This window comes from Musca autumnalis, unplaced genomic scaffold (assembly GCF_047663935.1).
Source record: "Musca autumnalis isolate F117 unplaced genomic scaffold, ASM4766393v1 scaffold_3, whole genome shotgun sequence".
NCBI lineage: Eukaryota > Metazoa > Arthropoda > Insecta > Diptera > Muscidae > Musca > Musca autumnalis.
In genome coordinates, this window is record NW_027411866.1 from 214844256 (window position 1) to 214870105 (window position 25850).

The following is a 25850-nucleotide window of genomic DNA, read 5'->3' on the forward strand; positions in this document are numbered from 1 at the left end:
AAATGTCTACCAGACTTAGATGAGGTTCCAATATGGACTCAATCGATCCACTCCTTCGGGTACCTCCCACACAAAATTTTGGATAAGTTCAGTTTAGGACCTGCTCTCGAATCGCTTTGATTTTTGTTGTAACAACTTGTATTCACTGCCCCCATACGACGTTACAAGTTTCATCAGGCGCAAGTCCACACTTCCTGAGAAAATAGCCTGACAGTTGCACAAAACCCCTATGACATCGCGTGAGGTGGTTGGAGCGCAAGAAAACTCTCGAACGGATCTGCCGATTGGGTCCAAAATTTGGCCTTAGAAATATTTTGTCCAAACATAGTTTAAGTTCGAAAATAAGCCATATCGGTACCTCCCCCACAAAAGTTCAAAAATATTCGGAAACATTGTACGCACGATAACTCTTAAAGGGAGTGACCGATGAAATCCATACTTTGCACATCCTAATATAACTACCAGATATAGATCTGGTTCGAATATGGACTTTAGTTGTCTACTCTTTCTGGTACCTCTCACACAAAATTTCGGATAAGTTCACTTTAAGACCTGTTCTCGAATCACATTGATTTTTATACCCTCAGCCTTTAGGCTAAAGAGGGTATTTACACTTTGATACGACCAAAAATGTGCCTCATCGAAATAATGGTTTTAGACCCCAAGTATGTTTGTACGATATCCGTTTTAGACAATTTTGAGTAGATCTAGCAATGTCCGTCCGTCTGTCTGTCTGTCTGTCTGGCTGGCTGGTGCGCACGATAACTCTCGAACGGATCAATCGATTCGGTTCAAATTTTGGGTATCGAAATATTTTGTCCAGATTCGATTTAAGTTCGAAGATGGGCCAATTAGGTCCTCTCCTTCAGGTACCTCCCCCACAAATGTTCAAAAATTGTCGCAAAACTTGTGCGCACGATAACTCTTGTAGGGAATAACCGATTTGGTCCATACTTTGCACATCGTGTAATTTCTACCAAACTTAGATGAGGTTCCAATATGGACTCAATCGATCCACTACTTCGGGTACCTCCCACACAAAATTTCGGAAAAGTTCAGTTTAGAACCTGGTCTCGAATCGCTTTGTTTTTTGTTTACGCAAGTTGTATTCGCTGTCCTCTATACGACGCTGTAAGTTTCATTAGGGGCAAGTCCATACTTCCTGAGAAAATAGCCTGAAAGTTACAAAAAACCCTATAACACCGTGTGTAGAGGTTGGAGCGCAAGATAACTCTCGAACGGATCTGCCGATTCGGTCCAAAATTTGGCTTTCGTAATATTTTGCCCAAACTTAGTTCAAGTTCAAAGATGGATTATATCGGTCCACTCCTTCCGGTACCTCCCCCACAAAAGTTCGAAAATGTTCGGAAAATTTGTGAGTACGATAACTCTTGAAGGAAGTAACCGTTTTGTTCCATACTTTGCATATTATGAAATTTCTACCAGACTTAGATGAGGTTACAATATGGAGTCAATCGGTAAACTCCTTCGAGTACCTCCCACACAAAATTTCGGAAAAGTTAAGTTTACGACCTTCTCTCGAATCGCCTTGGTTTTTGTTGTAACATCTTGTGTTCACTGTCCCTTATACGAAGGTACAAGTTTCCTCAGGGGCAAGTCCATACTTCCTGAAAAAATAGCCCGAAGGGTGTAAAAACCCCCTATTGCACCCCCATTGTCTATGTCGGTCCATTCCTTTAACTACCTTTTCCGCAAAATTTTTGAACTTTAATCCTAATCAAAATTTTTGTGGGTTCATACGACCAAAATTTTGAAACCCCCTAAATACATAAGTTTTTTTGTGTTTCAATTTGCACAGGCTGAGGGTATATCTCTGTCGGCAAAGCCGACTGATACTTTTTTACTTGTTGTTAAAGCAATTTGCATTCGCTACCTCTATTACGACGGTAAAAGTTTTTTCAGGGGCAAGTCCATATTTCTTGGGAAAACAGCCCGAAAAGTGTAAAAAACCCCTATGTCACCGTATGTGGCGGTCGAAGAGCACGATAACCAATTTGGTCCAAACTTTGGATCTCCTAATATTTTAGTTTAACTTCTAAAATGGCCCATATCGGTCCTCCCTAAGGGTACCTGCCCTACAAAAGTTCAACATTTGTATCTTAGTGCAGTTAATTTCTAATCCACATTTTTGTCGGCAAGTTCAAATGTCAAAAATGGCCACAAAATTTTAAAGAGACCTTAAATACATTCGATCTGTCCGTAGGTGATAGTTTCGCTTCACATTGGCTGAGGGTATCTATCTGTCGGCAAAGCCGACTGACATTTTTTTACTTGTTTTATTTACCTTTCTATTGGATTTGATCATGCGAACTTCTGATTTGTAGCCGAACATACAACACACTATTTCTTCGTTCGCGTGAAGGGTTTTTAAATGCTTAAATGTGCACCACCAGCTTTTCTTGATTTTTATACCCTCAGCCTTTAGGCTAGAAGGGTATATACACTTTGATACGAAAAATGTCTGTCTGGCTGGCTGGTGCGCACGATAACTCTCGAAAAGTTCAACCGATTCGAACCATATTTTGGGTATCGTAATATTTTGTCCAAAGTTAGTTTATGTTCGAAGATGGGTCATATCGGTCCACTCCTTCTGGTACCTTCCCCACAAAAGTTCAAAATTTTTCTGTAAAATGGTTTGAGCGATAACTCTCGAAAGGAGCAATCGATTTGGTCAAAACTTTGCTCATCGTATTATTCCTTCCAGATATAGATCTGGTTCGAATATGAACTATATCGGTCCACTCCTTCGGGTACCTCCCACACAAAATTCGGATAAAGTGAAGTTTAAGGGATCCTCTCGGATGGTCTTTAAATTTTCTTCAGTACAATTTTTTTTCTTGCGGAAGTTCATACTTCCTGAGATATTGCCCTAAGGGAGTTTCTGATTGGTGCAGGCGTTGCACATCGTATTATCTGATCCAGTCACGTATCAGGTTGGAATATGGATTGTATCGGTCCACTCCTTCGAGTACCTCCCACACAAAATTTGCCCAGCAAAAATCCTCATTACAAACTTCCTTTCCCACCTATTATTTTAACAAGAGCATGTCGCGCGAAATATCTGGTTATTTTGTCACCACTGAAGAAGTTAGATGGTATCCACAGAAATAAGTAGATACTGAGTAGATTCTGACTACTTATTTCAGTAGTTACAAAATAACCAGATATTTCGCGCGACATGCCCTTGTTAAAATAATGGGTGGGAAAGGAGGTTTGTAATGAGGATTTTTGCTGGGCGGATAAAGTGAAATTTAAGAGCTCCTCACGGATCGATTTGAAATTTTTTTCAGTAAGTTTTTTTGCGTCTCGCTTTACGACGGTACAATTTTTTGCCGGAGTAAGTCAATAATTCCTGAGATATTGGCCTAAAAGCTCCAAGAAACCCTGACGGCACCAACCAAAATAGCAAATCCGCAAGATAATCATCGCAGGGAGTTTCTGATTGATGCAGGCTTTGCACATCGTATTATTTCATCCAGTCCAGAATGGGATTGAAATATAGACTATATCGGTCCACTCCTTCGGGTAACTCCCACACAAAATTCGGATGAAGTGAAGTTTATGAGCTCCTCTCGCATCGTTTTGACTCTTTTTTTCAGTAGATTGTTGGTGCGGCCTCATTTGCAATGGTACATTTTGTTCCGGAGTAAATCAATACTTCCTAAGATAATGGCCCAAAAGCTCCAAAACCCTGCCGGATATTGTGCAAGATAACTTTAAAACTTTTTCAAAAATTTCTTTCAAACTTATTTTAACATAATTTAATATTTCGAGTCCTTTCTGGGGAAGTTTGGTTGCCAAAAATTATTAGTATTGACATAGTACAGATTTTAAAACAAACTCGTGACACAAAATCAAGACCAATTTTAGGTGGAAGATGCTTACAGCTGGAAAAATTTGTACAGTCTTGTAGAGAATTTTCACAACTATAAGATTTTCTTTAGTCCCATTTCGATAAGACTTACAATTTTCAAGAAAATCGTGAAAATCTAACAACAAACCTAATAATGTGACTTGAACTTGTAAAATCTCAAACGCGACCGCGATTTATTTTGATTTTTTCTTATCTATGAACATTGTAGTTTCAGAATCCAAAAAAAATTCCCAGGTGTAAGTTTCTTCCATTTAAAGTTGGTCAAGAGCACCATGATATATGTGTGTACACTTCACTACACCTTAGACCCCAAACATCGTAATATTTCGATGAATCTTAGATAAAGTTAGAATATGGACTATATCGGTCCACTCTTTAGGCTACCTACCCCACATCAACATTTCAACGAAATTTTTGTTTATGTTCAGTTTAGGGTCTGTCCGAAGATCCTTTGGAAATGTGACTCCTAATATGACACTATGCTTATGTTTTCGTGGGCAAGTCCATGCTTCCTAAGACAGTTGTCCAAAACCTCTAAGTTATACGGCGATTAACTGAAATGATTGGAGGGCGCGTTATCTATCGAAAAGAAATGGCTCTCAAAATAAGAACCACTTCCAAAATGGTCTATGCCGATGCTGTTTTCCTTCAGTTACCTCCCCGGGTTATACACACTTATTAGGGAAAAAGACTTTGGTTGCGTAGCCGGTATTCGAGTATTCGATATTATCTATAATAGGGTATATAGTTTGCTGAATTTCTGAGGGAGCGGGGTACCTCCCCCGTGCCCAACTTTTTTAAGAACTCTATTTTAACAAAACTGACTAACGTATCGGTGAGAAAATTAATTTGCGAGACAATGGTTGTTGTGTCTCCGACCCTAGGTACTGGTTTGGGGCCCAAAGACCCGACCACGCCCACTTTTTAAAAAAGCTTATATATCAAAAGACCTGACCACGCCCACTTTTTAAATAGCTTATGGGGCCCAAAGACCCGACCACGCCCACTTTTTTAAATCTTATATATAAAAGACAATGTCTGTATGTTTGTATGTTCCATATAGACTCAAAAACGGCTGAACCGATTTTCTTGAAAATTTCAGAGAATGTACCGGGAACACACGTGGTGAAAATTGGCTATATATATTTTTTTTTGAATTTCGGAGTGGGGGAGGTACCCACCCATGCCCCACTTTTATAAAAACCCTATTTAAGCACTCCCAATTTTTAAATATGTTACACTAGCAAAATGCCCGCTACTTCGTATGCGGAAGGGATATAAAAAACAAATAAACAATTGTTCTGTTCCAGAACCTGCAAGAAGCTACTAAATTTTACTACGATAACATTTTTTTCTTTATGTTATCGGAAAAAAATGTTGAAATTAGTAGATTCTTGCAGTACTGGAACAAACCAAGTATTTAATATGGAAATGGCGAACACTGAAAACTTTTGGTTTACTAATACCAATTTTAAACTATATTAAATTTTTTTTTATAAGGTAAAACACTCTTGTAAACAAATACACCTAAGACCAATTTAGTACCATTTAGTACTTTTTGTAGCTTTATAGTAGGCATTTCTAAAACCATTTCAGCCATCAGTGACCCTCATACCAAATGTCAGAATTTGTACGCATTTCAAAAAACTCCTTAAATCATGGTTCATGCAATAACAAAACGGTAACAAATTTAGTATTTTTCGTAGACCTTAACCTTAAAATTACTTTCTTATATCAACTATTTATACAGACGGCGAAGCTCATTTCCAACTCTATCAGTTGTTCCAAACACGATAATAGTAATTTACGAATTTCCGAAACCTCCCCCAATAACACAATAACAAATTATCTCAAATTCTTTACCGTTTAGTACTTTTCATAGCATGCATTTGCGAAACCACCTCCATATCTTAACCCCACATACCAACAGTGACTTTTTGAAAAAAAAAATAGAATTCCAGCTCTGTTCGTCAAGTTAAAACACGTCCATAAACCAACGCTACACACTAATACTCACCCAACTCCAAAGAATAAAGATTCTAGCTCTATCCCTACACCCAACAGCAAATTGAGTACCATTTAGTAATTTTTTTGTACTTATGGTACGTATTTCGACAACCACATATCTCAATCCTACACATACATTAATACAAAATAATAACAGTAATCTTTATTCCAAATCTCAGGATTTCAGCTGTATGCGTTCATTTGTACCAAATTGTACTAAACTTAGTACCATTTAGTACTCTACGTACCCATACTTTCAGTATCCATAAGTACGAATTTTCAAAACATCCTCAATTCTATACTCCAAAAGTAATCATAATTCCAAATTTCAAGATTCCTGCTCAATCCGTTCAACCAAACTTAACTGTACCAAATTTAGTATATTTCGTATCCATAAGTACGAATTTCCAAAACTTCCTCAATCCTACACTCCAACAGTAGTCTTAATTTCTAATCCCAGGATTGCAGCTCACCCAAACCCAAATTGTACCAAATTTAGTACTTAATAAGTACGAATTTTAAAAACATCCTACACCCCAAAAGCAATCTTAATTCCAAATTTCAGGATTCAAGCTCTATCTGGTCACACAAATCCAAATTGTACCAAATTTAGTACTATTTAGTACTTTTCTTACCATAAGTTCGAATTTCCAAACCTACCTCAATCCCACACACCAATAGCAATCTTAGTTCCAATTTCCGAATTCCAGCTCTATCCTTTCTCCCTAATCCCAATTGTACAAAATTTAGTACCATTTAGTACTTTCCGTACCCATAAGTACCTCAATCGTACAGTCCAACAGTAACTTTAATTCCAAATTTCGGGATTCCAGCTCTGTCCGTTCATCCAAATTGTACAAAATTTAGTAACATTTAGTACCCTTCATACCCATAAATACGAATTTCCAAAACTACCTCAATCCCACAACCCAATAGCAATCTTAATTCCAAATTTAAGGATTCCAGCTCGATCCGTTCACCCAAATCCAAATTGTACCAAATTTAGTACCGTTTAGTACCCTTCATACCCATAAGTACGAATTTCCGAAACTACCTCATTCGCACACCCCAATAGCAATTTAAATCCCAAATTTTAGGATTCCAGCTCTATCCTTTGACCCAAATCCAAATTGTAACAAATTTAGTACTATTTAGAACTTTTTCGTACACGTAAGTACGAATTTCCAAAACTACCTCAATCATATTCTCCAACATTAACCTTAGTTTCATATTTCAAGATTCCACTTCTATAAGTTCACCCAAATCCAAGTTGTACCATTTAGTACTTTTCGCACACATAAGTACGACTTTCCAAAACTACCTCCATATCTGAGTCATACGCTCCAACAGAAATCTTAATTCCAAATTTTAGGTTTCCAGTTCTATACGTTCACCCAAAATCCAACTTGTACTAAATTTAGTACCATTTAATATATTTCGAACACGTATGTAAGTACGAATTTCCAAAACCATTTCCTTATACCAATACCACTTCCCAAGCCTGATTCCCATACCAAATATCAAGATTCTAGCTATAGCCGTTCAAAATATACAATTGGTACTAAATTTTAGTACTTTTCGTACACTTATAGGCCGAAATTCCAAAAATCCTTTGGCACATCTTTCTAACTCTCCACCAGTGACCCTCATTCCAAATTTCAGAATTCTAGCTCTTCTCGTTTGCCTAATATAAAGGGTACCATATTTAGTACCTTTTAGTATTTTTCTCACGCCTACATACCAACAGCAACCTACACTCAAAATTTCAAGCTTCTAGTTTCGGCCGTTTCGTCTGGGCGATGATCTGTCAGTCACTCACTCACTCACTTATCACTAAACTCTTTTATATATATAGATATACAAAACTACTGAACCGATTTTCCTGAAAATTTCAGCGAATGTACCGGTATAATACTGGTGAAAATGGGCTGCATATATGAGTCGCTCAGCGCCAAAACGGTGAAACTCACATGCCCAAAAAAATCAAACAGACTATAAAGATCTAACCAGAACCTTTTGAAATAACTACTAAAAAATTTTTTCAAAAATATTTTCGCGTTCGGCGCATTTTGTTTTTCAGAAAGTATTTGAATATTTTTATAAAGGTGGAAAATTGCCCATTTGCAGTTTCATCATTCCCAGTTTTGTAAAAATTTCCTGGGGTACTATGACATCATCTTTAGCCATTTGTAGGGCTTTGTTAGCACTTTTCACAATATTTTCAAACATTTGCTTGATTTGAGGTACTTCATCCAATAATTCTGGATGTAATTGCAGGTGGATGCCTTCCATGGCGGCATTTAAGAGACTGGTACTCTGCAATAAACATTCATGGGGTGTAGCACGTCGATTGGCCTTTTCCAGATGGAGTAGGAAACGTACTTCCAAATAACGGCAAAGGAATTTATCATCATACTGTTGGAGCAATTTATCCAATCCTTCCATACAGACCGTGTTCCTAACCCTGAACTCTGTATTGCCATTTAATTTCTCAGCTGGCACTAGAGTTGAAAGGTATTTTTTTAACCATCCATAGGGCAGTTCATTAAATTTAGAAACTTTTTCCGTTCTTTGTTTTGCTTTAACTTCCGCAAATTTATTTTCAAACTCACCAATTTGTTGCCATAATTCCATAAAATCCATGGTATCGGGGGGCAGAGTTATGCTAGTGTTCAAGTTCTCCATATTATTGTAGGTAACATACTCAAAGTCGTCGTGTATACCAGACCATTGTTCGACAAGCATATCATTGAAACCATATTTACGAAATATGGCCATTGTTGAGGGCCAATCGAAAGTAATGCGTTCTTCATTCTTCACAGGTGTGAGTAAGGCCCAGGTCATATTATCCTCTTTCTCCTATCTATGCATGAGTTTTAAATGTTGATGTTCTTGACTCTCCTTACAGGACTCATAAAATTTTTTTACCAATTTCGCATAATTTGGCTTATCCCCGAAAGGCGTATTTTCCAAATATTTCTTTACTTCTACATTACCGCTGTAGTGTATCAAGTCCATGATTGAGGTGTAATCTCCATCTAAATTTTTGGCCAGCCATTTGGAGCAAACATAGGAATAGAATTGACTACAGGCACTGAAGTCTCCATCCAAATTTTACATTACCTCGCGGTAGTGTTTTTGATTAATGGCATTCGGATCGGAATTCTTTATGCTTTCCATCCCGATGATGACCATCAATAATAGCAACACGAATTTCTTCATTTTTATTCCTTCACAAATGTTCTTCTCTTTTTGTTCTCAACTAGCATTAGTAATCTTGTCTTTACATTCCATAATGATACTAATAATCGAACTGATGCATGTTCAGCATTTATAGGAATTAATTTTAATATTTTTAATTTGTTTTCGCCGTTTTCAATTATCTCACTAAATAGAAGATGAAAATGCTCGGTTAGATTAAATGAACTAGCATATATTTTTATAATCGCAAATCTCTTATCTCAAGGTCAGAAAATATGTCATATAAAAACAAGTAAAAAAGTATCAGTCGGCTTTGGCGACAGAGATATACCCTCAGCCTGTGCAAATTGAAACACTTTTTCACAAAAAACTTATGTATTTAGGGGGTTTCAAAATTTTAGTCGTATGAACCGACAAAAATGTTGACTAGGATTTAAGTTAAAAAATTTTGCGGAAAACGTACTTAAAGGAATGGACCGACATAGACCATGGGGGTGCCATAGGGGGTTTTTACACCTTTCGGGCTGTTTTCTCAAGAAGTATGGACTTGCCCCTGAAACAACTTTTACCATCGTAATTGAGGCAGCGAATGTAAGTTGCTTCAACAAAAATCAAAGTGATTTAATAGCAGGTCTTAAAGTGAACTTATCCAAAATTTTGTGTGGGAGGTACGGGATGTAGTGGACAAATATAGTCCATATTCGAACCTGATCTATATCTGGTAGATGTTATGACAATGTGTAAAGTATGGACCAAATCGGTCACTCCCATCAAGAGTTATCGTGCGCACAATTTTTCCGAATATTTTTGAACTTTTGTGGGATAGGTACCTGAAGGAGTGGACCAATATGGCTTATCTTCGAACTTAAAGTAAGTTAGGAAACAATATTACGAAGGTCAAATTTTGGCCGGAATCGGCATTTCCGTTCGAGAATTATATTGCGCTTCCAACCATAATCATGGTGTCATAGGGTTTGTTTTTCAACTTTCAGGCTATTTTTTTAGGAAGTATGGACTTGCCCTTGAGGAAACTTGTACCTTCGTATAGGGGACAGTGAATACAATATGTTACAACAAAAACCAAGGCGATTCGAGAGCAGGTCCTAAACTGAACTTTTCCGAAATTTTGTGTGGGAGGTACTCGAAGGAGTTTACCGATTGAGTCCATATTGGAAACTCATCTAAGTCTGGTAGAAATTTCATAATGTGCAAAGTATGGACCAAATCGGTTACCCCCCTTCAAGAGTTATCGTACGCACAAATTTTCCGAACATTTTCGAACTTTTGTGGGGGAGGTACCGGAAGGAGTGGACAGAAATAATCCATCTTTGAACTTGAACTAAGGTTTTAGAACGAATCGACAGATCCGTTCGAGAGTTATCTTGCGCTCCAACCACCACACACGGTGTCATAGGGTTTTTTGTAACTTTCAGGCTATTTTCTGAGGAAGTATGGACTTGTCCCTAATAAAACTTACAGCGTCGTATAGAGTACAACTTGCGTAAACAAAAATCAAAGCGATTCGAGACCAGGTCCTAAACTGAACTTTTCCGAAATTGTGTGTGGGAGGTATCCGAAGGAGTGGACCGATTGAGTCCATATTGGAACCTAATCTAAGTTTGGTAGAAACTACACGATGTGCAAAGTATGGACCAAATCGGTTATTCCCTACAAGAGTTATCGTGCGCACAAGTTTTGCGACAATTTTTGAACATTTGTGGGGGAGGTACCTGAAGGAGAGGACCTATATGGCCCATCTTCGAACTTAAATCGAATCTGGACAAAATATTTCGATAACCAAAATTTGAACCGAATTGATTGATCCGTTCGAGAGTTATCGTGCGCACCAGCCTGCCAGACAGACAGATAAAAAATATGTTTTACCCAAACATATCAAATTGAGATATGTTACAAAATGTTGCAAACATATATTTGTTTGGACCCAAACATATTATGTTTGGATCCAAACATATATTTGTTTGCAACCGGTCCCAAACATATATTTGTTTGGATCCAAACATATTTCTAACATAAATTTTTCTGCGTGTACCAGATATAGATCAGATTCGAATATGGACTATATTTGTCCACTCCATCCCGTACCTCCCACACAAAATTTTGGACAAGTTCACTTTAAGACCTGCTATTGAATCACTTTGATTTTTGTTGAAGCAACTTACATTCGCTGCCTCAATTACGATGGTTAAAGTTGTTTCAGGGGCAAGTCCATACTTCTTGAGAAAACAGCCCGTAGGGTGTAAAAACCCCCTATGGCACCCCCATGGTCTATGTCGGTCCATTTCTTTAAGTACCTTTTCCGCAAAATTTTTGAACTTTAATCCTAATCAACTTTTTTGTCGGTTCATACGACCAAAATTTTGAAACCCCCTAAATACATAAGTTTTTTTGTGAAAAAAGTGTTTCAATTTGCACAGGCTGAGGCTTTGCCGACAGAGATATACCCTCAGCCTATATGCATCGAAACTTTCATCTACGTACAAAATTTTGTGGCTCTTTTTGGACATTTGAACTCGCAGAAAAAAAAATGTGGATTAGGATTAATGTTTAAAATGTTGCGGAGGAGGGGTCTAAGTGCAGTTTAGGGCATGTTCGAAGATCCTTGGGAAATGTATACCGATGCTGTGCGTTGTTGTCCCGTATACAGCGAAATTATGTTTTCCGTGGAAAAGTCCATGCTTCCTGACATACTGTTCCAAAAGTTTTACTATGACCCACTAATGTGACTAGTGGGCGCTATATCAATCGAAAATCGATGTGACCCTCAAAATAAGGTCAACTTCCATAAGGACTATGTCGTTTCATTCCTTCAAGTACCTCCTCCGCAACATTTTGAACTTTAATCCTAATGCACATTTTTTTTCTGCAAATTCAAATGTCCAAAAAGAGCCACAAAATTTTGTACGTAGATGAAAGTTTAGATGCATATAGGCTGAGGGTATATCTCTGTCGGCAAAGCCGGCTGATATTTTTTTACTTGTTTTTTTTTTTTCTTTAATCGTATACGTACATATGTATATATTTGATTGAAAAATTATACCCCGCCGAACAAAATGCAGTTCTGACATTTGTACGTACCTGATTAGATGTTACATCGTTTTTTTTTTATATGACATATTTTCTGACCTTGAGATAAGAGATTTGCGATTATAAAAATATATGCTGGTTCATTTAATCTAACCGAGCATTTTCATCTTCTATTTAGTGAGATGATTGGAAACGGCGAAAGCAAATTAAAAATACTGAAATTTATTCCTATAAATGCTGAACATGCATCAGTTTGATTATTAGTCTCATTATGGAATGTAAAGACAAGATTACTAACGCTAGTTGAGTAAAAAAAAAGAGAAGAACATTTGTGAAGGAATAAAAATGAAGAAATTCGTGTTACTATTATTGATGGTCATCATCGGATTGGTCAACTGCACAAAGAATTCCGATTCGAATGCCATTAATCAAAAACACTACCGCGTGGTAATGCAAAATTTGGATGGAGACTTCAGTGCCTGCAGCCAATTCTATTCGTATGTGTGCTCCAAATGGTTGGACAAACATTTGGATGGAGATTACACCTCAATGATGGACATGATACACTACAGCGGTAATGTGGAAGTAAAGAAATATTTGGAAAATACGTCTTTCGGGGATATGCCAAATTATGCGAAATTGGTGAAAAATTTCTATAAGTCCTGTAAGGAGAGTCAAGAATATCAACCTTTAGAACTCATGCATAGATTGGAGAAAGAGGAGAATATGACCTGGGCCTTACTCACTCCGGTGAAGAATGAAGAACGCCTTACTTTCGATTGGCCCTCAACAATGGCCACATTTCGTAAATATGGTTTCAATGATATGCTTGTCGATCAATGGTCTAGTATACACGATGACTTTGAGTATGTAACCGAGAGTAATATGGAGAGCTTGAACACTAGCATAACCCTGCCTGCCGATACCATTGATTTTATGGAATTATGGCAACAAATTGATGAGTTTGAAAATAAATTTGCGGAAGTTAAAGCAAAACAAAGAACGGAAAAAGTTTATAAATTTAATGAACTGCCCTATGGATGGTTAAAAAAATACCTTACAGCTCTAGTGCCAGCTGAGAAATTATATGACAACAGAAAGTTCAGGGTTAGGAACACGGTCTGTATGGAAGGATTGGATAAATTGCTCCAACAGTATGATGATAAATTCCTTTGCCGTTATTTGGAAGTACGTTTCCTACTCCATCTGGAAAAGGCCAATCGACGTGCTACACCCCACGAATGTTTATTGCAGAGTACCAGTCTCTTAAATCCCGCCATGGAAGGCATCCACCTGCAATTACATCCAGAATTATTGGATGAAATACCTCAAATCAAGCAAATGTTTGAAAATATTGTGAAAAGTGTTAACAAAACCCTACAAATGGCTAAAGACGAGGCCATAGTACCCCAAGAAATTTTTACAAAACTGGGAATGATGAAACTGCAAGTGGGAAATTTTCCACCTTTAGAAAAGGCCACTGAAATCTTGACAACGTTTTATAAAAATTTGAATCTTCAAAACAATGATTATTATGGAAATTATTTGAAATTATTAAAATTCCATTACGAACTGGAAAGTCAAGGGCCCGGTAACATAAAACTGGAAACATTTTCAAATACAGCAACATATTCCATCACCAACTGGGATACGAATTTAAGCTATGACGATAATAACAATCTGCTCCGTGTACCATTCGCTGTACTACGACCCCCAATGTATCATCTCGCCTATGAACGGATTTTCAAACACAGCTCTTTAGGCGTTTTTATGGCTCTACGCATGTTTGATCTCTTCTATTTAATGGATGACAGCAATACAAGAGATGTTTCCAATTTGTCTTATCTTACAAGTCTAAATTCGGCACTTGAGGTATTTCTTCCATCCCTACAATCTGAGGTGGAGGCCGGGCGATTACAAACCATGTTCAACATGACTTCAGTGCAACAACTCAAACAAATGTTCTTCATCAATGCCGTCCACTGTTTCTGTGAAAACAATGATGAGGATGCGGAAGTTGTCAATTATATGCTAATGAATATGTCGGAATTTATTGATGCATTTGATTGTAAATTTACTCGCTTTTATAAAAAGTTTTAAATGTTGTTAATTACAAAATAAAATATTAATAATAAAGGTTTGAAAGATTGGGTAATTTCAATTTATTGAATGAAGTTACAAAAAAGTAAAAAAAACACATGAAACAAGTAAAAAAGTATCAGTCGGCTTTGCCGACAGAGATATACCCTCAGTCTGTGAGTAATGGAATACTTTTGTCCCAAAAAAAACTTATGTGTTTTCAAACACGTAAAAAAGTATCAGTCGGCTTTGCCGACAGAGATATACCCTCAGCCTGTGTATATTGAAACAATTTTTCCCAAAATACGTATGTATTTAGGGGGTTTTAAATATTTTGGGCGTTTGAACCGACAAAAATTTTGATTAGCATTAAAGATAAAAAGTTTTACGGAGGAGATACTATAAGGAATGGATCGACATTGACCGTTATGGAAGTGGATCTCCAGCCACAACATATGGTGCCATAGGGAGTTTTTACACTCTTCGGGCTGTTTGCTGAAGAAGTATGGACTTGCCCCTAATAAAACTTTTACCATCGTAATTGAGGCAGCGAATGCAAGTTGCTTCAACAAAAATTAAAGTGAATCGATAGCAGGTCTTAAAGTGAACTCATCCGAAATTTTGTGTGGGAGGTACCGGATGGAGTGGACAAATATAGTCCATATTTGAACCAGATCTATATCTGGTAGATATATTAGGATGTGTAAAGTATAGACAAATTTGGCCACTCCCTTCAAGAGCTACCGTACGAACAATTTTTCCGAACATTTTTGAACTTTTGTAGGGGAGGTATCTGAAGGAGTGGACCGATATGGCTTATCTTCAAACTTAAACTATGTTTGGACAAAATAGTAATAAGGCCATATTTTGGACCGAATCGGCAGATCCGTTCGAGAGTTATCTTGCGCTCCAAATACCTCACAAGGTGTCAAAGGGGTTTTTTGCAACTTTCCTGTTATTTTCTCAGGAAGTATGGACTTGCCCCTGATGAAACTTGTACCGTCGTATGGAGGGCAGTGAATACAAGTTGCTAAAACAAACATCAAAGCGATTCGAGAGATGGCCCTAAACTGAACTTTTCTAAAATTTTGTGTGGGAGGTACCCGAAGGAGTGGACCTATTAAGACCATATTGGAACCTCATATTACCCTGGTAGAAAGTTTACGCTATACAATGTATGAACCAAATCGGTTACTCCGTTCAAGAGTTATCGTGCGCACAAACTTTCCGAACATTTTCGAACTTTTGTGGGGGAGGTACCGGAAGGAGTGGACCGATGTAGCTCACCTTCGAACTTAAACTAAGTTTGGGCAAAATATTGCGAAAGCCAAAATTTGAACTGAATCGGTTCATCCGTTCGAGAGTTATCGTGCGCTCCAGCCAGCAGGACAGACAGACAGACAGACGGACGGACATGGCTAGATCGACTCCAAATTGTCTGAAACACATTTCGTCCAAACATACTTGGGGTCTAAAACCATTATTTCGATGAGGCACATTTTCATCGTATCAAAGTGTATATACCCTCCTTAGCCTAAGGCTGAGGGTATAAATATTGGGCGTATGAACCGACAAAAGTATGGATAGGATTAAAGTTCAAAAATGTTCGGAAATATCGATAGATAGGGCTTTTTTATCACACTAGACTACGAAAAACATAAACAGGGCCACTAGGAAACCCTTCAGTAAAAAATGTCCAAAGGATCCTCGAACAAACCCTTAACTACACAAAAATGTTGAACATTTGTGTGGGTGGTACCACAAGGATTGGACAGATATGACCCAAATTTAAACATAAACTAAGTTTCGTCAATATTTAGAGATCCAAAGTTTGTACCAAATCAGTTGCTACGTCTATGATAAATCGTGCGTACCAATTTAGCGAATATTTTCGAACTTTTGTGGGGGAGGTACCGGAAGGAGTGGACCTATAAGCACCAATTTCATCTTATGTTCGAAAAAAATTTCAAAATCCAAAGTGTGGACGACCGCAGTATTCGGTTTGAGATCTCCAGCCACTACATATGGTGCCATAGGGTTTTTTTACAACTTTCGGGCTGTTTTCTCAAGAAGTATGGACTTTCCCCTGAAAAAACTTGTACTGCCGTAATTGAGGCAGCGAATGTAAGTTGCTTCAACAAAAATCAAAGTGATTCGAGAGAAGGTCTTCAAGTGAATTTATCCAAAATCGTGTGTGAGAGGTACCCAAAGGAGTGGACATCGGAATCCGATCTATGTCTGGTAGATATATTAGGATGGGTAAAGTATGGACCAAATCTGTCACTCCCATTTTTGACGTTTTGTGGGATAGGTACCTAGGAAAGAGTGGACCGATATGGCTTATCTTCGAACTTAAACTAAGTTTGCACAATATATTACGAAGACCAAATTGTGGACCGAATCGGCAGAACCGTTCGAGAATTATCTTGCGCTCCAACCACTACACACTGTGTTATAGGGGTTTTTTGTACTTTACTGCCATTTTCTCAGGAAGTGTGGATTTGCCCCTGATGAAACTTATACCGCAATATGGGGGACAGAGAATACAGGTTGGTACTACAAAAATCAAAGAGATTCGAGAACAGGTCCTAAACTGAACCCGAAGGAGTGGACCGATTGAGTCCATACTGGAACCTCATATAAGTCTGTTAGAAATTTCACGATGTGCAAAGTATGGAACTAATCAGTTACTCGCTTCAAGATATATAGTGATCACAAATTTTCCGAACATTTCCAAACTTTTATGGGTGAGGTACCGGGAGGATTGGACCGATATAACCCATCTTCGAACTTAAACTAAGTTTGGACAAAATATTACGAAAGCCAAATTTTGGACCAAATCGGTTCACCCGTTCTAGAGTTATCATGCGCACCAGCCAGCCAGACAGACGAACATTGCTAAATCGACTCCAAATTGTCTGAAACACATTTCGTCCAAACATACTTGGGGTCTAAAACCATTATTTCCATGAGGCACATTTTGCCCATATGAAAGTGTATATACCCTCGTTAGCATAAATGCTGAGGGTATAAAAAGTCCCCAATAGGGCGGCGCTTTTATACGAGGTCTATATTAAAGTGTGGACCTATGTTGAAAAATTTTGGTGGGAACCTAAATTACATATATTTCAGTCTCAAAATGGACCATTACAGAATATTGGTTTCATAAGCCGAACTAAGAAAACATCTCCAATTCTCTCTGTTTCTTGGTTCGCTTTGTGGAATACCGCGACTTTTCATCTCTTCTTCCACTTGTTTGCTTCATCTATTCCTTGGCCTGCCAATTCTGCGTGCACCACCACGTGGCACGTATTAACACGCCTTTTTAGATGGTTCATCATCGCTCATTCATCGTAGCATCTCGAAACGTTTAACTATATTGATGTCGTTGTATAGCAGATGCAGCTCGTGGTTCATGCGACGTCGATATTCACCTTTAACGCAGATTCACCGTAGATTTTTCGAAGAATTTTTCTCTCAAACACACCAAGTTCTGCCTTGTTTGCTTAAGCAAGTACCCAGGCTTCGGAATCATACATCACCACGGGTAGTTTCAGTGTTTTGTAAAGCGTTATTTTTGTTTGATGAGATGTGGCTCTTTATACCCTTAGCCTTTAATAAGATACGACCAAAAATGTGCCTCATCGAAATAATGGTTTTAGACCCCAAGTATATTTGTACGATATGCGTTTCAGATAATTTTGAGTCGATCTAGCAATGTCCGTCCGTCTGTCTGTCTGGCTGGTGCGCACGATAACTCTCGAACGGATCAATCGATTCGGTTCAAATTTTGGGTATCGAAATATTTTGTCCAGATTTGATTTTAGTTCGAAGATGGGCCATATAGGTCCACTCCTTCAGGTACCTCCCCCACAAATGTTCAAAAATTGTCGCAAAACTTGTGCGCACGATAACTATTGAAGGGAATAACCGATTTGGTCCATACTTTACACATCGTGTAATTTCTACGAAACTTAGATGAAGTTCCAATATGGACTCAATCGGACCACTCCTTCGGGTACCTCCCACACAAAATTTCGTAAAAGTTCAGTTTAAGACCTGATCTCGAATCGCTTTGATTTTTGTTTACGCAAGTTGTATTCGCTGTCCTCTATACGACGCTGTAAGTTTCATTAGGGGCAAGTCCATACTTCCTGAGAAAATAGCCTGAAAGTTACAAAAAACCCTATTACACCGTGTGTAGTGGTTGGAGCGCAAGATAACTCTCGAACGGATCTGCCGATTCGGTCCAAAATTTGGCTTTCGTAATATTTTGTCCAAACTTAGTTCAAGTTCAAAGATGGATTATATCGGTCCACTCCTTCCGGTACCTCCCCCACAAAAGTTCGAAAATGTTCGGAAAAATTGTGCATACGATTACTCTTGAAGGGAGTAACCGATTTGGTCCATACTTTGCACAGTATGAAATTTCTACCAGACTTATATGGGGTTCCAATATGGACTCAATCGGTAAACTCCGTCGAGTACCTCCCACACAAAATTTCGGAAAAGTTCAGTTTAGGACCTGCTCTCGAATCGCCTTGGTTTTTGTTGTAGCATCGTGTATTCACTGTCCCCTATACGAAGGTACAAGTTTCCTCAGGGGCAAGTCCATACTTCCTGAGAAAATAGCCTGAAAGTTGAAAAACAAACCCTATGACACCATGTTTATGGGTGGAAGCGCAAGATAATTCTCGAACGGATATGCCGATTCCGGCCAAAATTTGGCCTTCGTAATATTGTTTCCAAACTTAGTTTAAGTTCGTAGATAAACCATATCGGTCCACTCCTTCAGGTACCTACCCCACAAAAGTTCAAAAATGTTCGGAAAAATTGTGCGCACGATAACTCTTAATGGGAGTGAAATCGGTCACTTCCATACTTTGCGCATTCTCATAATATCTACCAGATATAGATCAGGTTCGAATATGGACTATATTTATCCACTCCATCCGGTACCTCCCACACAAAATGTTGAATAAGTTTACTTTAAGACCTGCTATTGATTCACTTTGATTTTTGATGAAGCAACTTACATTCGCTGCCTCAATTACGATGGTAAAAGTTGTTTCAGGGGCAAGTCCATACCTCTTGAGAAAATAGCCCGAATGGTGTAAAAACCCCGTATGGCAACCCCATTGGTCTATGTCGGTCTATTCCTTTAATTTTGAAAGCCCCTAAATACATAAGTTTTTTTGTGAAAAAAATGTTTCAATTTGCACAGGCTGAGGGTATATCTCTGTCGACTGATACTTTTTTACTTGTTTTATTTCACAACTGATGTTGTTTGTTGTGTTTACAGCGGTGCCGAGGTAGACGAAGTCTTTTACTACCTCAAAATTATAGGAACCAACGTCAACAGTTGACCCGATCTCTATGGACGCATTGCGCGTCGACACCATCAACTTAGTCTTCCCGCCATTTACCGCCAGACCCACTTTAGCAGATTCTCCTTCGACCTTCATAAAGGTATCAGTTACTTCTTTTACTGATCCACCCATGATATCTATATCATCAGCATAAGCAAGTAACATGTGGCTATTGGTCTAGATTGATTGATAGATTAGATTGTGCCACTTATTTTACCGATTGCCTTTCGTGTGATCTGTTCCAGCAGTATGTTGAAGAGATCACACGAATGGCTGTATCCCTGCCAGAAACCTCTTTTGGTACAAAACTCTTCGGAGAGGTTCTTTCTTATTTTAACTAATGATCTCATGTCAGTTATAGTCACTTTACAAAGCCGAATGAGCTTTGCAGGGATACAAAATTCAGACATGGCTTGGAATACCTTTGTACGTAGTGGGTTGTCGAAGGCTGCTTTATAATCGATCTGCATCTCTTGGGTCTTCTCCAGGATTTGCCGCAGGGTAAATTCTGGTCAATGGTCGACTTGCCAGGTCTAAAGCCGCATTGGTATGGCCCAATTATTTCGTTGCCCATAGGCTTTAGTCGTTCGCACAATATCCCTGACACGATCTTCTAGGCAATCGGGAGTAGACTTATGCCCCTATAGTTAGATCATACAGTCTTATCTCCAGTCTTCGGGTACTCGTTCTTCCTGCCAGATGGTGCTAACTAGCTGATGAATACACCTTATCAGCGGGTGTCCCCGGTTTTGAACAGCTCGGCTGGTAAGCCATTGGCTCCTGCTGCCTTATTATTCTTCACCCGGTTTATTGCTGTTTTACCTCATCTTGGCTGGGGGGTATACATTCAATACCATCTTCTGGGATTGGATCTGTGGTATATTCGTCGTCTTCAGTACTATTGGATACCAACAGTTTGTGTGGAAAGTGTTCTTTCCATAACCTTAGCATACGATCTGTATCAGTTACCAAATTACCTTGCTGCTCCCTACAGGAGAATGTGCCTGCACCAAAGCCATCAGTTCGATGTTTCACTCTTTGGTAGAATTTACGGACTTCATTCTGTAACATGGCAAAGCCCAGGATTTATCTTGGTCCCTCTTTCATCTCAAGTGGACACTGACCTCCCCGTGGTGTCACCTGGGGAGCTGCCTTTAACATCCGTTGAAGGTAGTGAGCTAACATGTGCCGCGCGTTCACCCATAAGAACGTTAAAAACTTGGGTTGGGCGTTGGGCTAGTAACTCACCCCGTCAAAACACCGCCTACTATGAAAAAACAAAGAAAAAGAAGAAAACCAAACCCCTCTAAAGTTGACGAACCCCGCAAACGTTTTAAGGACCATGATCTGCGAATCTGCACCTGGAATGTCAGGACTCTCTACAGAGCAGGTGCAATTTGCGCACTGGCGGATGTGCTTGACAAGTACAATGCTGATATTATCGCCTTACAGGAAGTGCGATGGAACCGGGCAGACGTAAAAATAACAAACGATTACGCACTGTATTATAGCTGCCATGAAACGAAACATGAGCTAGGTGTTGGATTTATGGTAAATAGGAGGCTTAAAAATCTCGTCTCCAGCTTCACTCCTGTTGATGAGAGAATTGCCACAATCCGAATAAAAGCAAAGTTTTTTAACATCAGTCTCATCTGCGCCCATGCCACTACCGAAGAGAAAGATTAACAGACCAACGATATATTCTAGAGAGAGCGTATGACCGCTGCCCTGGCCATGCCATTAAGATTGTTCAAGGAGATTTTAATGCTAAAATTGGGAGAGAAAATATCTTTGGTCCCACGATCGGAAATTTCAGCCTCCATGAGGTAACATCCGACAACGGAATGAGGCTGATCGATTTTGCAGCGGCAAAAAACATGGTAGTGAGCAGTACCAGATTTTAACACCTCGACATACACAAGGCCACGTGGATATCCCCAGATGGGAAAACAAGAAACCAGATTGATCACGTTGTGATAGACGGAAGGCACTCGTCCAGTGTTTTAGATGTCCGATCGATTCGAAGAGCGAACATCGATTCGGACCATTTCCTTGTAGCAGCAAAGGTACGCACTCGCCTTAATGTTGCGGCAAAAGTGCGATCTAACACAGGACGGAAGCTGGATGTCGAGAAGCTGCAAACACAACAGATAGCACAAGCCTATTCCGCTCAACTGACTCACATGCTGGAAGACGGAACTGCTTGTCCCGATAATGTGGAAGCGCGGTGGCAAAGAATAGCCCACTCACTTCAAACTGCCGCAAAATCTGTGCTTGGGTACCAAAAACCACCACCTAAAAATCTATGGTACGATCAGGAGTGCCGTAAGGCTACTGAAGAAAAGAACGCGGCATACAAAGCAACCCTGTATTCAGTAGCAACACGAATCGCGAAAGAAAAATATCGGGAGAAGAGGAGAGAGGAAAAGCGTATTTTCAGGAGAAAAAAGAAGGAGCAAGAAAAACGTGAGCGTGAGAAACTCGAGATGTTCAGGAGTCACAATGAAGTCCGCAAATTTTACCAGAGTGTAAAACACAAGACTGAAGGGTATGGTGCAGGCACATTCTCCTGCAAAGATGACCAAGGGAATCTGGTAACTGATACAGATAGCGTACTGAGGATCTGGAAGGAGCACTTTATGAAGCTTTTGGTATCGAATATGGGCGGCGATGAAGATACCCCAGAACCAATCGTAAATGACAATGTTGAATGTCTACCACCTAGCCAAAGCGAGGTTACGACAGCCATTAATCGGCTGAAAAACAATAAGGCAGCAGGAGCTGATGGACTTCCCGCCGAATTGTTCAAGACCGGTGGCGAAATGTTGATAAGGAGTATGCATCAGTTAATTACCGAAATTTGGCAGGAAAAGAGCATACCCAACGATTGGAACCTCAGCCTTCTATGTCCCGTACACAAGAAAGGAGACAAGACGGTGTGTACAAACTACAGAGGCATAAGTCTGCTCCCAATCGCATACAAAGTGCTGTCGAGTGTGCTGTGTAAACGTTTAAAACCCATGGTCAATAACACAATCGGGTCATATCAATGCGGTTTTAGACCTGGTAAATCGACAATTGACCAAATCTTCACACTGCGCCAAATACTGGAGAAGACCCACTAAAGACAGATCGACACATACCACCTGTTCGTCGACTATAAGGCCGCGTTCGACAGCCCAATTAGAGCAAAGGTGTTTCAAGCCATGTCTGAGTTTGGTATCCCTGCAAAACTTATACGATTATGCAGGATGACATTGGCTACTACAAGATCAGCTGTTAAAGTAGGAAAGAATCTCTCGGAACCTTATGAAACGAAACGAGGTTTCAGGCAAGGTGACAGCCTATCATGTGACCTATTTAACATTCTATTGGAAAAGGTCATACGAGAATCGAATGTATATACCGATAGAGATAAAAAATAACACTATATACAATAAGGATATAATGTTACTGGCCTACGCAGACGATATTGATATAATAGGTCGATCAACTCGATCCGTAACAGCCATCTTTGCGAAAATTGAAAAAGAGTCCGCCAAAGTGGGTCTGGCAGTCAACGGCGATAAGACAAAGTTTATGGTATCAACACGCAAGACGTCCAGTAGACTCGGACCAACTGTTGATGTTCAGAACTACAATTTTGAGGTAGTAAATGACTTTATTTACCTTGGCACCGCCATAAATAAAATGAACAACATCAGTTTTGAAATCAAAAGAAGAATAATATTGACCAACAGATGCTACTTTGGTCTAAGTAAACAGTTTAAAAGTAAAACCACCTCTTGTCAAACAAAACTTACACTCTACCAGACACTGATACTACCCGTACTTATGTATGGATCTGAAGCATGGGTACTTGCGAAAGCAGATGAGGCAGAACTTGGTGTGTTTGAGAGAAAAATTCTTCGAAAGATTTATGGACCAATATGCGTTGACGGTGAATACCGACGTCGTATGAACCACGAGCTATACCAGCCGACCGACATCGATATAGTAAAACGTATCAAACTACAACGATTGCGTTGGCTTGGCCATGTCAGCAGGATGGATAAAGATGCGCCCGCCAAAAAGGCATTTGAATACGAGCCACTCGACGGTATACGCCCCAAGGGAAGGCCAAAACTCCGATGGAAGGACCAAGTTGAAGAAGATATCACAGAACATGGCATCCAAAATTGGAGAAGTAAAGTAAAATATCGGTGCGTTTGAAATCTATTCTTAGTTCGGCTTATGGAACAAGACGTTCTGTTTAATACAAAAGCCATCTAAGTAAGTATTAACCGATTTCAATAAATAATAGCTTATTCGGAAGATATTATTCACGCCTTTAATAGGAAAAGGAATCAATAGAAATCCATAGTGAAAAAAGAAGATATGGCTGTTTAAATTTGAAAACGTAAGAAACCCAGATTTTCACTACTTTCACCATTATAAAATAATAAAACGAAGTGACCCAAACGAAGCAAAGGTATTTTCGTTGTCCATGGACCCCAACACGATAGAATTTTGTAACAGAGCGCTTGCATATTTTTATACCCTCAGCCTTTAGGCTAAAGAAGGTATTTACACTTTGATACGACCAAAAATGTGCCTCATCGAAATAATGGTTCTAGACCCCAAGTATGTTTGTACGATATCCGTTTCAGACAATTTTGAGAAGATCTAGCAATGTCCGTCCGTCTGTCTGTCTGGCAGGCTGGTGCGCACGATAACTCTCGAACGGATCAATCGATTCGGTTCAAATTTTGGGCATAGAAATATTTTGTCCAGATTCGATTTAAGTTCGAAGATGGGCCATATAGGTCCACTCCTTCAGGTACCTCCCCCACAAATGTTCAAAAATTGTCGCAAAACTTGTGCGCACGATAACTCTTATAGGGAATAACCGATTTGGTCCATACTTTGCACATCGTGTAATTTCTTCCAAACTTAGATTAGGTTCCAATATGGACTCAATCGGTCAACTTCTTCGGGTACCTCCCACACAAAATTTCGGAAAAGTTCAGTTTAGGACCTGGTCTCGAATCGCTTTGATTTTTGTTTACGCAAGTTGTATTCGCTGTCCTCTATACGACGCTATCAGTTTCATTAGGGGCAAGTCCATACTTCCAGAGAAAATAGCCTGAAAGTTACAAAAAAACCCTATGACACCGTGTGTAGTGGTTGGAGCGCAAGATAACTCTCGAACGGATCCGCCGATTCGGTCCAAAATTTGGCTTTCGTAATATTTTGTCCAAACTTAGTTCAAATTCAAAGATGGATTATATCGATCCACTCCTTCCGGTACCTCCCCCACAAAAGTTCGACAATGTTTGGAAAATTTGTGCGTACGATAACTCTTAAAGGGAGTAACCGATTTGGTCCATACTTTGCACATTATGAAATTTCTACTAGACTTAGATGAGGTACCAATATGGACTCAATCGGTAAACTCCTTCGAGTACCTCCCACACAAAATTTCGGAAAAGTTATGTTTAGGACCTGCTCCCGAATCGCCTTGGTTTTTGTTGTAACATCACTGTCCCCTATACGAAGGTACATGTGAAAAAATAGCCTGAAAGTTGAAAAACAGACCCTATGACACCATGTTTATGGGTGGAAGCGCAAGATAATTCTCGAACGGATATGCCGATTCCGGCCAAAATTTGGCCTTCGTAATATTGTTTCCAAACTTAGTTTAAGTTTGTAGATAAGCCATATCGGTCCACTCCTTCAGGTACCTCCACTCCATCCGGTACCTCCCACACAAAATTTTGGATAAGTTCACTTTAAGACCTGCTATTGATTTTTGTTGAAGCAACTTACATTCGCTGCCTCAATTACGATGGTAAAAGTTGTTTCAGGGGCAAGTCCATACTTCTTGAGAAAACAGCCCGAAGGGTGTAAAAATCCCCTATGGCACCCCCATGGTCTATGTCGGTCCATTCCTTTAAGTACATTTTCTGCAAAATTTTTGAACTTTAATCCTAATCAAAATTTTTTCGGTTCATTCGATCAAAATTTTGAAACCCCCTAAATACATAAGTTTTTTGTGAAAAAAGTGTTTCAATTTGCACAGGCTGAGGGTATATCTCTGTCGGCAAAGCCGACTGATATTTTTTTACTTGTTCTGGTCAACTTTTGTAGCACAATGTCATTTATCGATATTTTCCGACAAATGTGCACTTTATCAAGGCCAAAACTGCCTGAAGGAGCATACCAATACTTTCGCGATGTACTAGAGAGTTCTTAATTATTGTGTTGGATACAAT

General features: G+C 39.2%; 1 protein-coding gene across 1 annotated transcript; it reads left to right on the forward strand.

The window, feature by feature from the left end:
* The first annotated feature begins 12299 nt into the window (after nucleotides 1-12299).
* Nucleotides 12300-14293, forward strand: LOC141398888 (uncharacterized). The gene has a single exon (XM_073976658.1). The coding sequence runs from the start codon at nucleotides 12494-12496 to the stop codon at nucleotides 14246-14248; it is 1755 nt and encodes a 584-aa protein (XP_073832759.1). The 5' UTR covers nucleotides 12300-12493; the 3' UTR covers nucleotides 14249-14293.
* Nucleotides 14294-25850: the final 11557 nt, after the last annotated feature.

Bases quoted from the DNA above. Each gene is read 5' to 3' on its own strand.
- LOC141398888 (XM_073976658.1), top strand. From the start codon at position 12,494: ATGAAGAAATTCGTGTTACTATTATTGATGGTCATCATCGGATTGGTC.